This window comes from Ochotona curzoniae, unplaced genomic scaffold (assembly GCF_017591425.1).
Source record: "Ochotona curzoniae isolate NIBS_2020 unplaced genomic scaffold, NIBS_Ocur_1.0 contig_605, whole genome shotgun sequence".
Taxonomy (NCBI): Eukaryota; Metazoa; Chordata; class Mammalia; order Lagomorpha; family Ochotonidae; genus Ochotona; species Ochotona curzoniae.
In genome coordinates this window covers 5,004,797-5,020,137 of record NW_024466491.1, presented here as the reverse complement: position 1 = coordinate 5,020,137, position 15,341 = coordinate 5,004,797, and the positions used below count along the sequence as shown (strand labels likewise).

The 15,341-nt window shown below is 68.1% G+C and overlaps 3 protein-coding genes across 3 annotated transcripts in view; 2 read left to right on the top strand and 1 right to left on the bottom strand.

Moving 5' to 3' along the window:
* LOC121163398 (coiled-coil domain-containing protein 130-like) overlaps nt 1-15,341 on the top strand; it is a 469,842-nt gene that overhangs the window by 244,192 nt on the left and 210,309 nt on the right. The gene's annotated exons all lie outside the window — the stretch shown is intronic.
* Nucleotides 226-2,060, top strand: F2RL3 (F2R like thrombin or trypsin receptor 3). The gene is made up of 2 exons (XM_040990875.1): nt 226-348; nt 721-2,060. Exons 1-2 carry the CDS (start codon nt 237-239, stop codon nt 1,770-1,772), a joined length of 1,164 nt encoding a protein of 387 aa, XP_040846809.1. The 5' UTR covers nt 226-236; the 3' UTR covers nt 1,773-2,060.
* HAUS8 (HAUS augmin like complex subunit 8) lies at nt 6,866-14,780 on the bottom strand. The gene is made up of 11 exons (XM_040990876.1): nt 14,691-14,780; nt 13,991-14,052; nt 13,028-13,083; nt 11,672-11,753; nt 10,365-10,457; nt 9,830-9,921; nt 9,486-9,551; nt 9,247-9,405; nt 8,989-9,130; nt 8,257-8,401; nt 6,866-7,414 (listed from the first exon to the last, which is right to left on the bottom strand). Exons 1-11 carry the CDS (start codon nt 14,765-14,767, stop codon nt 7,228-7,230), a joined length of 1,161 nt encoding a protein of 386 aa, XP_040846810.1. The 5' UTR covers nt 14,768-14,780; the 3' UTR covers nt 6,866-7,227.

Genomic DNA, 15,341 nt, shown 5'->3' with positions numbered 1-15,341 from the left:
GGCCTGGGCCCCTCCCTGTTCCCTCAGTCCATACTCGGGGCGTCCCCCGGTCCTAAGGAGGGGGCTGGGGGCTGCTGTGGGCCTGGGGGCAGAGGCTGTGCCTCGTGGGTTTATCTCCCGGTGGGGGCAGCAGCTCCGGAAGCTGGGGGCGGGGGGCAGGCCCGCAGGAAGCCTGAGGGAAGGTTCCTGCCCACAGCAGCCCGGCCGCCCTCCCGGCGGCAGCAGCATCAGGAGGAATGTGGGCGCTTGTGCTGCTGGGCGCCCTGCTGCTGCCGGGGCACGGCCTGGGGCACGGCCCCCACACCCCGAGCGACTACGATGAGATGGGGCAGGACACGGGTGGTGGCGGTGAGCGCTGGGGGCGGGGGAGATGGAGGACCCGCGTTTGTCGTTGGCGAGGAGGCGGGGAGGGGGCCGCAGGCCCAGGGCTGCATGTCCCGCTACACAGTCTGGAACCCCTCAGCATTAGCGGGAGGGATGGGGTCCCCCATCACTCCTGCGTACACTGCTGCCCCAACACCCCAATACTCCCCAGCACCCCAACACTCCTCCCCTGCACCCCAACACTCCTCCCCTGCACCCCAACACTCCCCTGCACCCTCTACACTCCTCCCCTGCACCCCTCACATTCCTCCCAGCACCCCAACACTCCCCTGCACCCCTCACACTCCCCTCTTGCACACTGCCCCCCAGCGCTGTTGACACCCCTCTCTCCCACAGGCACCCTGGAGGCCCCCGCCCAGCCCCGAAGCTTCCCCGGCCAGCTCTGCCTCAACCAGAGTCACGGCCTGGCGCTGTCCAACCGCTCCCTCGAGCTGCTGCTCGGCTGGGTGCCCACCAGGCTGGTGCCGGCCATCTACGGGCTGGTGCTGGTCGTGGGGCTGCCGGCCAACGGGCTGGCCCTGTGGGTGCTGGCCACGCGCGTGCCTCGCCTGCCCTCCACCATGCTGCTCATGAACCTGGCGGCCGCCGACCTGCTGCTGGCGCTGGCGCTGCCCCCGCGCCTCGCCTACCACCTGCGCGGCCAGCGCTGGCCCTTCGGCGAGGCCGCCTGCCGCCTGGCCACGGCCACCCTCTACGGCCACATGTACGGCTCGCTGCTGCTGCTGGCCGCCGTCAGCCTGGACCGCTACCTGGCCCTGGTGCACCCGCTGCGCGCGCGGGCCCTGCGTGGTCAGCGCCTGGCCACCGGCCTCTGCATCGCCGCCTGGCTCGCGGCGGCCGCCCTGGTGTCGCCGCTGCTGCTGCAGCGCCAGACCTACCGGCTGCAGGCCTCGGAGCGCGTGCTGTGCCACGACGCGCTGCCCCAGGACGCGCAGCTGGCCTACTGGCGGCCGGCCTTCACCTGCCTGGCGCTGCTGGGCTGCTGCCTGCCGCTGGCCGCCATGCTCCTGTGCTACGGGGCCACGCTGCGCGCGCTGGCGGCCGCGGGCCAGCGCTACGGCCACGCGCTGCGGCTCACGGCGCTCGTGCTGGCCTCGGCCGTGGCCTTCTTCGCGCCCAGCAACGCCCTGCTGCTGCTGCACTACTCCGACCCGCGCCCCGGGGCCTGGGGCGACCTGTACGGCGCCTACGTGCCCAGCCTGGCCGTCAGCGCCCTCAACAGCTGCGTGGACCCCTTCGTGTACTACTACGTGTCGGCCGAGTTCAGGGACAAGGTGCGCGAGGGGCTCCTGCGCCGGCCACCCCGGAGCGCAGCGGCCTCCAAGGCCTCGGGAGACGGCGCGGGCCGGGGCTCCGGGGGCGCCACGCGCTCCTCGTCCCTGCTCTGAGTCGGGGACCCTCGGGGGCTCTGAGTCGGGGGACCCTCAGGCGCCTCGCTCTGAGTCTGGGGTCTCTGAGTCGGGAGGAACCCTTGGGGGCTCTAAGTTGGGGGCGACCCTCCCCCAGCCCCGCCAAGTGCCTGTCCCTCCCTGGAAGCTGAGAAACTGAGGCACAACTGACAGGCCCACCAGGAGCCGAGGACCAGCAGGCCTGGACGCCCAGATGTCTGCCGAGTTGGGGGGGTATATATGTACACTTATACATAGGTGAGAGGGAGGGGCTGGGGATGCAGGGGAGGAGCCAGGAGGAGAGGGGCAGGGGCTGGGGGTGCAGGGGAGGAGCCAGGAGGAGAGGGGCAGGGGCTAGGGGTGCAGGGGAGGAGCCAGGAGGAGAGGGGCAGGGGCTGGGGGTGCAGGGGAGGAGCCAGGAGGAGAGGGGCAGGGGCTGGGGGTGCAGGGGAGGAGCCAGGAGGAGAGGGGCAGGGGCTGGGGGTGCAGGGGAGGAGCCAGGAGGAGAGGGGCAGGGGCTGGGGGTGCAAGGGAGGAGCCAGGAGGAGAGGGGCAGGGGCTGGGGGTGCAGGGGAGGAGCCAGGAGGAGAGGGGCAGGGGTTGGGGGTGCAAGGGAGGAGCCAGGAGGAGAGGGGCAGGGGCTGGGGGTGCAGGGGAGGAGCCAGGAGGAGAGGGGCAGGGGTTGGGGGTGCAAGGGAGGAGCCAGGAGGAGAGGGGCAGGGGCTGGGGGTGCAGGGGAGGAGCCAGGAGGAGAGGGGCAGGGGCTGGGGGTGCAGGGGAGGAGCCAGGAGGAGAGGGGCAGGGGAGGAGGCTGCCCAGGGCTGCTGCAGGGGGGCATGCAGGGGGAGGACCGCCCTGCACGGGGCATCTGGGACAGAACCAGCTCTGGTCACACCTGGCCTTCCGAGGAGGCGCGGCCTCCGGGTCCCTGAGGCAATAAATTCCTGTGTTCCCAAGGTGCCTGGTTGCAGTCTCTCCAGGGCAAACTGGGCCGCGCAGCTGGGAGGAGGGAGGCAGTGCAAGGTGACGGGGCTTCCCCCAGGCGCGGGCGCAGGGCCCCCAGATGCAGGTGCAGCACCCCCAGCCACCCGAGCCCACCCCTTCCTCCCCCAGGTCTCCTTGCGTGTGCTTGGTGCCATCACCGACCCGGCAGACAGAAGCTCAGGTGTGCTGGGCCCAGGCAAGGGAGGGCTCCTTCGGGGTCTCCCACAAGGGGGACAGGCGCCCTCCCTGCTGCCTCCCAGGGTGGGCGTGAGCAGGGGGCTGGGACTTGAAGCAGGCCCCCCATAGGGCCTACAGCTGGGGGCTGGGCAGGGGACAGCAGGTGTGTTGCAGGGGGTTGCATTCTCTACTGCCCCCCAGTACTGGCACGTAGCCCAAGCTCAAGGGGGACCTGTCCCAGTCTGTTCAGCTTTGTGGCCCCCCACCCTGCCCCGCCTGGCCAGCAGTACCTCATCCAACTACAAGAGGACCCAGCGTCCGTCTGCCTCATCCACTTCACCCTGAGGTGCCTGTCCAGGAGCACCTGTGGCTGCGGAAGCCCAGAACAGCCACCTGCAGCCAGCTCCAGTGCCACCCGAGCCGGGGGCAGCGTGGGCTCGGGGCGGGGCGGGAGCAAAGTGCCTGGCTTCCCCGCCACCCTGCACTTGCCTGGGATTTGCACGCAAAAGCCTCACACGGCTGCATTTACTACAGCAAGGCTGCGTCCTGCCCCAGCAAAAGCCAAGCCCTAAACCCCCAAGCCATCCCCACCCCACAACAGGGGCAGGTGTCTGGCGCAGTAGTTAGGGTGCTGCTTGGGGTGCCCAGACCCCACATCTGGGTGCCTGGAATCACATACCAGCTTCACTTCTGATCCAGCTGCCTGCTCACACAGGCAGCAGGGCAGGGCTTGCGTTCCAGGGAGCTTCTGGCTTGGCCTGGCCCCGGGGCTGGCTGCTGTGGGCATTCGGGAAGAGAACCAGCGAATGGCAGGTCCCCTTTGTCTTTTGAGTAGCAATGATGGTGATGACAATGGGCACCGAGCTGTGCCCGCCACTCAGAGCTCCCCCACTTGGGCCCCACCCAGCCCTGCCCCTTCACCATGTCCGCCCGGAAGCCTGGCAGCAGGGGCACCACCAGCACAGCTTTGTCGAATGCCCCCCTGTGCAGCCACCTGCCCCCAGCAGAGAGGCAGAGGGGGCCCTTGAACTTGAGAACTCTAAGGTGGAATTCACAGCCCCGTTGACGCCCAGAAGCCCCTCTCCATCCCATCCTGCCCCTGTGGCTGCAGGGGGAGCAGGGAACAGCCAGCCAGCCCCTCCAGCTTCCAGCTTCCATCTCTCTGGGGCAAGGGAGTGTAACTGAGGCCTCCCTGGGGCTTCTGCTTCGTGCCAGCTGGGCCCCAAGGACAGGAAGGGGAGGCTAAGGTTTGAAGGAGGACCTGCAGGTGGTGCGAAGGGGGTGGGGCAGGCTTTGGGCACAGTATGTTCTAGCCTGCAGCGCCCACACACAGTCTCCCCTCTGCTGCCTGATTCAACAGCGTCCCCACCCAGGCCTCCCGTGGAGCAGGCAGTGTGGGGGCGCTCTGTGCCCTAGGACCCACTGTGGGGCCTGTGCACGGGTCGGGGCTCAGGGTCAAAGGCAGGACAGGTGTCTGGCCAGCTCGGCGGAGAGTGCCATGGCAACTGGCCACGCCCACACCGACTTCTCATGGCAACCAGCGTCCTGGGGGGGGGGGGGAAGGCTGGGCACCAAGGCGAGTGGATTAAACAGACTCTGATGCTGTGCCCACCTGCACCTGCTGGATCCTCACTGGGCCCTGTGCCGTCTCCAACGTCATGGCTGAGTGGTCCTCCTCCCATGCGGTCCTCCTGGAGGTGCCGGCCAACGGAGCAGGACGAACCTGTGCACACCTCCAATGTCACCTCATATTCTCGGTACGCAACCGCCTGCCAGGGTCCCACAGAGTGGCATCCCCGGACAGACTCTAAATGGGCACAACAATGAGGTTATGCCACGTCCCTGCGCACCTGTCACCTCCCAGGGTCGGCCTTGGCAGGAGCCAGGCGGGAAGTGGAACAGCCGGGACTCCAAGCAGGTGCTCTGACGTGGGATGCAGGTGCCCCAGGCAGCGACAGAAGCTCTCCACCGAGTGCCCACCCTGGCGTGTGCGGGGTGACTGTGCCCCTGTGGGTGCTGTGCCCGCACTCTCCACCGAGCGCCCACCCTGGAGCACGGTGCCCACCCTGGAGTGTGCGGGGCGACTGTGCCCCTGTGGGTGCTGTGCCCGCACTCTCCACAGAGCGCCCACCCTGGCGTGTGCCCCCTGGGTTGTCCTGGGGCGACTGTGCACATGCCACTGGCTTCTCGAGGCTTCTCCCCGCGTTGTCCTCTCGGCAGCAGGCAGGTCAGGCGGGGAGCCAGCCGTCCACTGCCCCCTGGCGGCCACGGCCTGAACTGCCGCTTGCCCCTCATCCCACGAAGCCAGCGGAACCAACGCCGCTTCCAGGACAGCGAGGCGAGGCAATCCTGAGTCTTTGCTGACTCTGCCTTCCACCAGCGAGCAGCTCTCTCCAGGACGTCCGCCCCGCCCGACCTCCCGCCTCCCTGCCACTTTGTACCTTAGCAGGGAGCTGGCGCGAGGGGCACACAGTGCCTGGAACCCAGCACCCACGCACAATGTGGGCATCCCAGCTGCTGCCCCAAACAGCCACGCACACAGGACTTGGAAAAACCAACACGGGGAGGCGGCAGCATCGGGAGGACGGAGGGCTGAGCCGCCACCTGCAAGGACCAACACCCAACGGCCGCGTGGCGTCCTGTTGCTCCATGTGCCACGGGGGTGCCCTCCTGACCCTGCTGGGTGGCAGGAACGGATGCCAAGGGGCCCAACGCACGAGGCTGAGGTGTTCCCTCCCTCAAAAACACATGCATGCATCAATAAAACTGTACCAATTCCGAACCTCAGAGGCCCGAGTGTCCCGTGGGTGACCGTCCCCATGGGTGTGCACGAGGCTGTGTGCCAATAAAACTTTATTTACAAGGAGTTGGTGGGGGCCACAGCCGAAGGCACCCTGGGTCCCCTCCAGCATGATCTGATCAGAGAGGCTCATCCGGCGGGCTGCGGGGGCAGGAGAGCGGGCACCCGGCAGGCTGTCAGGGGCAGGGGAGCGGGCATCCCTGCTGCCCTCCAGCGGGCTCCACTGGCTCTGGGCGCCCACTCGGAGTTAGACCTTCAGTGGCTGCCTCCAGGCGGGGGCCGGGAGGACACAGGGAGGGCACGAGGCGGTTCCGACTGCCCGTGGCGCTGCAGGCTGGTGGCCTGGGCACCGAGCTCTGAGAGGCAGGGCCCCCCCGGTCAGGCAGGAGGTGGGCACCCCGAGAGGGCCATCACCCGCTGCTTCGCCCTCCACATGCCGGGTCCCAGGCAGGAGCCAGGATGTCAGGCAAGGTGCCCGGGTGGGCACCAGGGTTGGGGTGTGTGGGTTCTTGGCTGCTGCCCGCCTGGGCCCGGGAGAGCGAGCCCGAGTTGGGACTCATCCCTGAGCGGGCTGCGGTGAGACAGTGTCCAAGTGGCATCTTGCCCACCGAGCCAGTGCCCGGCCCCATGGGCAGTGCCCACATGGCCCCGGAGGGACTGAGAGAAGCGGCCTTGGAATCGGAGTGGGATGGGCTGCCGATGTGGCAAGGAGCCCACTGCTCTGTGCTTACAACACCGGCCTGTGTGCGGGGCCTGGTACGCGCGCCGTGGCACTGCCTTCCTTCCCCCCCCAAATGTATTTACTTATTTTTAAAGATTTATTAATTTTTATTGCAAAGTCAGATATATGCAGAGGAGAGAGAGAGAGAGGAAGATCTTCCATCCGCTGGTTCACTCCCCAAGCTGGAGCTGAGCTGATCTGAAGCCAGGAGCCAGGAGCTTTTTCCAGGTCTCCCACACGGGTGCAGGGTCCCAAGGCTTTGGGCCGTCCTCCACTGCTTTCCCAGGCCACAGGCAGGGAGCTGGATGGGAAGTGGGGCTGCCGGGATTAGAACCAGTGCCCATATGGAATCCCGGGCGTGTAAGATGAGGACCTTAACCACTGCGCCATCGCGCCAGGCCCACAATTCGCACTCTAAGAGAAAGTGCCATCAGGCTGCGTGTGTGCGGTGCCCGGGGAACACCCACGACCCAGGGTCACACCTGCTCCTGCGCCCAAGGTGGCTCCCCGGTGACTGGACCACAGCAGCCTGTGGCACCTCAAGGAAGCCCTCCCAGGGTCGGGGGCCGGGGGGCCAGGGAAGAGGAAGGAGGGGAGAGGGCACAGGCCACGCCCTGCACAGCCGAGCTCACGCACACACCGCAGGCTGCTGTACACAGGATCTGTATTTCAACGAACAACAAACAAAGTGAACACAGAACAGAGCTGCCCACACAGCAAGGAACGTGCCATGCACCAACGGGCCTCCCGGAACACGGGCAGGGGCATCGGGCTCACAGGGCGCCGGCTGGCGCGGTGGCCTCGGGGAGACCTCCGGGCGGCTCCCCACGGGCGGCGCCCTCCCCGAAGTACCAGCGGCTGGGGGCGTCCAGGCCCTCCACTCGCTCCAGGGCTTCCTGGTTCACGAGGGCGGCCTCCTGACTCGCCTTGGCAGACAGCTCCAGCACCTCGGCGAAGGTCCTGGGGGAGAGCAGGCAGCCGCTGTCACGGGGGCAGCTGGGGTCACAGAGAAGAACCACACGGCGGGGGGTGGGCCGGCACACCCACACCTTCCCCAGGCCCGGGCCAGCCCTTCCCTCCAACACGTGACACCCCACGCCCGCTGTCCTGCATTGCACACACAGGGCACCAGGCCCACCGGCTCCTGGACCCCCGTCAGTTCAGGAGGCAGAGATCGCTGCGCCCCGAGCCCTGAGCACCCAGGGGAACCCTTCCAACAGTAACCAGACCCTCGGACCCCCAAAGGGAGCAGCATGGGCGTGTCAGGAAGCAGCCTGCGGGGCGCCCATGTGGCCCAGGGTCTTGCCTGGGCCCCAGTCCCCGCTCTGAGTCCAGCTTTCAGCGAACACGCAGCCCACGAGGCGGCAGGGCTGGCTCAGGCTGTCCAGGAGCATCTGCAGCCCGAGGGAAGCCCCCTGAGTTCCCACGCGGCTCCTGCCTTCGCACAGGCCTGGGCCCCTGGCTGTGGGCCTCGGGAGTGAACCACGGGCCGCTGACCCACGGAGAGCCAGCTCAAGTCACGGGAAGAAGTGCTTCTCCCCGCCCACTCTCCCAGCCCGGCCAGGTCAGCCTGGCCCCGCCACACCCAGCACCCAGAGCTGACCAAGGCTGCAAGAGGGAGGCGAGTGCCTGCCAGGACTCCGGCGGGAGGAAGGTGGGGTCCGCAACCGGGATGGTGCAAGCTACACCTGCTGGCCGGGAAGGGGCAGCAGCCAGGGGACCCCCACCCTGAGGGGAACAGGTGCTGGGCCACCTGCCCCGCAGCCCTGTGCCCCTCCTGCCCACTCTGAGCCCGGATATACCTCTGGAGCTCCAAGTCCTTCTGGGTGGCCAGGGCCCGCAGTTCGCTCAGCAAGTCCAGCGCCCGCGTGGGCTTCTCCTCCTCCGGGCCCACGCCCAGATCCCGGAGGAGGCGCTGCGTGGTGGTGAGCTCCAGCTGCAGGGAGTCTGCAGGGGAGGGGGCTGTGAGCCCTGGGGCCCCGGGCCTTCCCTGTCTCCCTCAGCACCCAGGTGAAGGAAGCCGCAGGCCTGGGCTAAGAGTGCACACCTCCAGTAAGAGCAACTGTGAGAAACGGAACCCCCAGCCCCAAGCCAGGAGGGGGTGCGCTGGTGCGGGAGGCAGGGCCGAGCCAGGAGGGGCTGCCAGCTCTGATCCTGCACCCTGAACTGCTCTGTAAGCCATGAGCATATCATCCTGGGGCTGGTTCGAGTCCCGGCTGCTCCACCTCCCACCTAGCTCCCTGACAACAGGCCTAGGTGGCAGCTGAGGGTGACCCAAGGGCTTGGGGCCCTGCACCAGGCCATGCCCCACCGCAGCTCTGGATCCCGGGCACCTGGGATGGGGGTCCCTCTGTGTCCCCCTCAACCTCTCTGAGACGGAGCCCAGCAGTCAGAACTGCAGAGCAGACAAGAGCGCCAGGCTCGGTCTGGGGGAACGGCTCTGATGCCCACTCAGCACGCTGGCTCTGCGCCCAGCAGGTCAGCCTGAGCTTGAGCCCAGCAGGGGCCCCCAGGCCGGGGGTGGCGGCTCTCACCTAGCAGGTGCAGTCCGTCCTGCTCCAGGTGGATGGCGCGCCCGGGCAGCTCGTGTCGGGTGCTGTCCAGCGCCGTGGCCAGCGCTTTGTACTGCTCCTGGAAGCTGTCGGCCACCTCCACCAAGGGGCCCAGCACCTGCATCTGCCCATGGGAAGGGAGGGACGCTGGGACCGGGCACGGTACCCCTCAGGGCCTCCTGGGGTCCCGTGACGGTGGCACCCCGAGCCGGCACGCACCTGGCCTCACGCTCTGCTCACCTGGGCATTGAACTTGGCCTCCAGCTCGCGCTGCTTCTGCTGCAGCAGCAGCCGTCGCCGCAGCTCAGCGCTCTGGGTCTGCAGCCGCTCCTTCTCCCGTTCCAGGAGAACCAGCTCCTGCTCTGCCCGCTGCTCCTGCTCAGCCAGCCTGTTCTCCATCTGGGCAGGGGACACGGGCGTGGGCGGGTGGCACCGGAGCCCCTCCCCTGCACCCCAGATGGGCCAGGCGCGCGGCTCACCTTGGTGGCCAGCAGTGTAAACAGCAGAGTTTGTGACTCTGTCATCTCCATCTGCTCGGCTAACGTCTGCGGGCGGTGGGTTGCGGGGTGTCCTCAGGGCTCCCCGCGCCACCCCGGGGGCTGCCCTCCCCACAGCAGCAGCGCTGAGCCCTCAGTCCCCGACACCTCGCAGTGGGAGCACGGCCCTCCCACCCTGAGCACCCGGCACAGCGGTACCCCGTCATGGGGTGCACTGCACGCAGCCCCTCATCGCAGGAACGCCCTGGACCAGCTGTGCCAGGGCCCAGGGCAGCAGGTGCACCGTGCAGGTGTGTGCGCCCCCCAGCTCCGGCATGCTCACTCACAGGGCCCTTCCTCTTTGGGGCGCAGGACGACGACGCTGCCCTCCTGGAGGGCTTCTTGCTCGGCTGCGGTGTCTTCACGGTCAGACTCTTGCCTGGGTGAGACAGGTGTGGGTGGCAGCGAGGGGCACGGATGGGCGGCCTGATGACCTGCTAAGCCCCCGTGAGTGGAACATGCCTACGGGCTCACCACGCGCTGAACTGGGCTTGGGGTTGTGGTGCAAGCAGATTAACACACCGCCTGGGAAGGCCCTATCCCATAGAGTAGAACGCTGGTTCGATCCCAGCTACGCCCCTTCCAACCCCGCTCCGCTAACGTGTGTGAGAAGGAGCGGCAGGTGAGGGCCCGGGGCAGTGCCCAGCTCCTGGTCCGCCCGGGCCAGCCCTGGCTGCTGTAGCGTTGGAGCAGTGACCCTGCTCACAGACGAGCTCTCCCTTCCCGTCGATTCCCCACCTTCAAACAGGTTGAAGGACATGAATCCCCAAAGGAAGGCTCAGCTGCCCGCCCCCAGCCCACAGCGCCCCCCGGGAGCTTTACCATGGATGTCGGAGAGGTCCAGGTCAGGTGGGGCTGCGCTGTGTCCCTCCAGCATCGTCGACTGCAGGTCCCCTTTGCCAAGGCCACTGCCATCTGTCGCTCGAATGACAAGACCCACCGGTGTGCCCGTCAGCGAGGGGGCAGCCGTCTCGCCCTGGGAGGCGGGCGGCCACACAGCCCACCTCTCGCCGTGTAACGCTCCTCCCTGGGCCAGTGCTGCCACCTGCAATGCTGGCATTGCACGGGGGCGCCGGCTGGAGTCGGCCTCCGGGAAGCTTGGGCGCGTGGCTTTGCCTGGCACAGCGCCGGGCACAAGCAGGGAGCAGGTGGGAAGCGGGGCAGCCGGGACTCGACCCGGTGTCGGGATGTGGGTGTCAGGCTGCAGCTCAGCCCGCTGTGTCCCAGCACTCGGCCTCAGTTTAGATCTGCAGAATGCTTATCGCAGCTGGCAGCTGCTGTGCCCGCGCCCTCGCAGCCCGCCCCATCTCTCGGAGGTTTTTCGGGCACACTGGGGGAGTTCTCAATGAAGAGGAGCAGGACTGGGGGAGCAGTCACCCCACGGCGGCAGCCCCTCACACCCCGGAACTGCCGGTGGCAGAGCAGATGCCACGGGTGTTTGGGTTTCAGAGCTGTGGGCTCTGTGGGCCGTCGCTGTGGTGCAGTGGGCAAAGCTGTCCCCTGCTGGGGCAGCGTCCCACCTCCGTGTGCATCTCAGGCTGTCCGTGCCCAAGGCCCTCTGGCTGCCAGGCCCGCGCCCTTTGTTCTCTGGCCTAGAAATGGTGGTCCCCACCTGCCCAAGGCAAGGAGTCTAAATCCACGGCGGCCTGCTCGATTCTTCCCTCTGCAGCACAGAGAGGCCGCTGTGTGGCACCGTGCTGCCCAGGCCAGCAGGCATGGGCAGTGCCACCCACGCCCACTGAGAGGAGCTCCCCCACTTTCGTCAGGCGCCCGTGGGGCACTGACGGAACCCCACACAGCTGCTGGTGTGAGAGGCTTGCTGTGGGAGTGCCCAGCTGTGGGCTGACCTCCAAGGCTCCCGTGCCAGAATCTCCGGGGCCGTGTGCGGTGTCCTTTCTGCGCACGCTCCCACCATGGCACAACCGGCAGCCGTGGGGCCCCACTAGTGACTGGGCAGACAGGACTGTGTGGGCACTAACCCGCAGGCTCCACGGCAGGCCAGGAAAGGCCCCTGGTGCGACGCCCAAGGGGCACAGCTGCTCTTGGCACACACACCTTTCCCAGAGGCTCCCCGTGGCTCCTCCAGCGAGCCCAAGGCCACCACCCCTGCCGCCCCTGACCCCGCACACCTCGGCTCTGCTGCAGAACGCCAGCCTTCCTCCCGCTGTCGGGGGCTTTCCCGCCACACCTGGAGGTGTCAGCCGCAGGAGCCTGTTGGGGACACGAGGCCATCAGCGCCTCTCCTGGGGTCAGTGGGATGGGGTGTGAGCACCTGCTCTGAGCCAAGGCAGAGATGGGCAGAGCTCAGGAATTCCATGCGAGGCCCCAGGGACACATGTGATGTGTGCAAGACACGGACGTGCTGGCCGGTGGACCCCTGTGACTCGGGCGACCCCCGTCGCTAGGGACACCCACAGCCCAGCCTGGCTCTCCATCCAGCTCCCTGCTGACACTCACCTTGGAGGCCGCAGGCCACGGCTCAGTAGCTGGGCCTCTGACCCCTGTGGGCAACCCCAAAGCAGCTCCTGGCTTTAGCTTTGGGGGCGTCAAAAGCAGCCACAGACACATGGGGGCGCTGTAACCAAGCAGTCCTGGCCACACTAAAGCCGGGAGGGCCCCACTGCTCCTTGGTCAGCAGCCCTCTGATAGGGAACGCCAAGGCTGGGTGCCGGCTGTGCCACCCCCTTCCCGGGGGCAGCCAGGACTGGGCACACCACGGGAAGCTGCCTCCCGAGGCCCCACGTCCCCCAACCCAGTGCTGCTCTGAGCACCTGACCCAGCTGCCTGCTGGCACGTCTGGGAGGGCAGCAGGCGACAGCCCAGCCCTGGCCGTGGTGGGCATCCGGGCAGCGAGCCAGTGGCTGGCTCTCCCTGCTCTCGGCGCACGGGGTCATCTGCTGACCGTCCCCGCCAGGTCTCCGTGGTGACGGGAGCCGCTCTCTGCCCACCGTTCCCTGCCTCGCAGTGGGAACACTGCACACTCGGGCACGTCTCCCCGGGGGTTTCCTCTGGACACCCACAGGATGTTCTGGATAAAAGCACGGTTGGAGCCAGTTGTTCAACTGAAAGGCCGGGTCACACAGAGAGGCCTTCACCCACGGGAATCACTCGCCAATGCTGGCTGCTGGGCCAGACTGAGGCCAGGAGCCTGGGATTGCAGCGGGGCCCCCACGCACCCGAGCAGTAGGCTGCCGCTTCCCCAGCTGCCCGAGTGGCAGGCAGAGTGGCCGGGCCTCACACTCAGGCTGGCAGGGCTCCTGCAGGTGCCCTCCTAGATGCAGGCTGCCAGTGGGAGTGTGCGGGCCCCGGGCAGGACTGCCTCAGGACCCGGCAGTGAGGGCTGGCTGGGCTCCATGGTCACAGACCTGACTAAGGGGACAGTCCCTCAAGCCACAAGCTGCAGCGTGGGGAGCCGTGGGCCTCGCGGGCTGAGAGCCCAGGAGCCCGTGTGGAAGCGTGCCCCACGCACACGGAGCGCCCCTTACCTTTCTGGGGGCTTTCTTCTCATACTGCAAGTACCGGGACTCGACCACTCTTCCCCCTGCGGGGCAGAACCGGTTGTGGCACCCCACTCGTGCCCAGAGAGCCGCGGCTGCTCCCCTCCTCAAGGCCCTGGGGTTCAGGGACCCCGCCACTCTGGGCTATGACACCCAGCCCTGAGCTCAGAGGGAAGCTCCTGCACCCCGGAGCCCGCCCTGCGCCCTGCCAGCTCCCCACACCCAGTGCCCTGCACCTGCCAATCTGCCTTGCTCTCCTGAGTGCCCTGGCCTGGCTAGGAGAGGTACCACCCTCCCCTACTTCTCCAGGCAGCAGCTCGGAGCCCCCAAAGCTCCCCCATTGGGCAAGTCACCCAGTTCCTGCTGCCTGAGCCCTGGCTGGAAGCCACTGGTCCCACACTGGGGCGAGGCACCTGCCTGCGCCATCACCTCCTGACCCTCTGTGATTGCTCACCCAGGGGGTTCTGCCATCATCACCAGCAGGGAGCAAGGACAGAAAACGCTGCCATGAGGCCTCAGGTGGACGCCGGGCGGGCAGGGCCCCGGGCAGCCGTCAGCCCCGAGCAGGACGCCCATGTCCCCTGGTAACAGGGCGCCTGTCCCAGCTCCCTCACAGACCCAGCTGCCTGTGGCCAGGCATGTGCGGAAGGCACTGGCTTGTTGCTCCAGTCTGGTCTGGGGGAGACCTGCAGGGGGGCCTGCCACCCCAAATGAGACCTTGAGGAGGGACCCAGCTGTGACAGTCACAAGGCCACGAAGCCAGGGAGGGCCGTGCCTGCCTGACACCTGACCGTGCAACCACTGGCACCCTTGGGAGAGTAGGTACCCACGGCCTGGGCCACCCCACGGCCTGCCCGACACCTGACCACACAATCAGAGCCTGGCCCCCCCTGGCACCCCTCGGCCTGCCCGGCCCCGCAGCGCTGCGGGCACACGGCCCAGCAGGCTCACCTCGGCCTCGCTTCTCTTTCATCTTGGCCCCACCAGAAGTGCCGGGGACCCCAGCCGGCTTCCTGGAACACAAGTCAAGGTCAGGGGAGCTGGCCCAGGCTCGCCCCACGACCCCCGCGGGGAGGTCGCGCCCCAGTGGGCACCCCGGGCGGGAGAGAGCCTGAATGCCTCAGCACAGTGCTGCGTGGGTTCGAGTCCAGCCTCCTGCTAACGCACACCCCGGGAGGAGGCAGCACCAGGCCGGGCTGGGGTCCCTGCCAACCCACGGGCGAGCCGGGGATGCAGCTCCAGGGCGCGTCAGACAGCGGCCGGGTGGTCGTCTGCCGCCGGCCCGGGAACTGACGGGGTTATCTGAGCGAAGGGAGCGGGATGGAGGATTCCCGAGCCGTCTCGGGGCTCGGACAAACTCCCGGGGCGGCCGTGCCCGGCTCACCGGCCGCCTGTCAGGGCGCACGCTTGGCCCGCGCCGGCCTCAGCCGCACGGGGACGGACGGACAACGCCGCTCGCCCGCCGTGGACGCCGCTGGACTCGAACTCGCAGCCCCGTCGCTCGGGCACCCCCGTCCCCGCTCGGGCATGCGCAGGTGCCGCGCGGCGGTTCCCCGAGGGAGCCCCCCGAGAAGCCGCCCCGAGGCTCTCCGTCCTCCGGCCCGGCCGCCCTCGGCCACGGTCGCCTCTGCGGGCTTCCTCGGCCGCTCACCCGGCGTCGCCGGCATCCGCCATTTTCCCGCCTTGGCCACTCGAAGGCCGGCTCGGCGCGGCGGCGGGCCGGACCATGTCCGCAGGGGTGTCCGCGCGTCGGCAGCGGCGAGCTGGCGCGGCCTGAGCCGGCGGCCTCCCCCCTTCCGGCCTCCCGCTTGGTTCGCGCCGGAAGGGGCGGGGCTAGCGGAGGAGCTGGGCCAGCCGGAACCCGGAAGCGCCGAGCTCATCCCTGCTGCGGGGAGATACTGGGGTGCAGCCCCTGGCCCTGGGAGAAAAGGGGGTGCAGCCCCACGATCATGTTGGAAGATGCGTGGTGCAATCCCTATTCTCGCACCAGACGTACTGGGGTGCAGCTCGTACTCCTGTCAGGAGATGCTCGGGTGCAGCACCCCCTCATGCCAGGAAATATTGGGGTGCAGCCACTTTCTTTTACCCAGGGATACAGGGGTGCAGCCCCTCTCCCACTGGTAGATTCTGGGGTGCATTCCCCCACTGTCCCCTCCTGACTTATCTGCTTCCTGCCTTCCCACGCAATGACTCAGTGAGCCCAGGGTGCATCCAGCGCCCTGCAGGCGGGCCTCGCACTCGTGGGAATCCCATGTTTTCCTGGGTCTGGGGTCCCTGGGAGGGAGAGAGGAGTGTCAGGGTC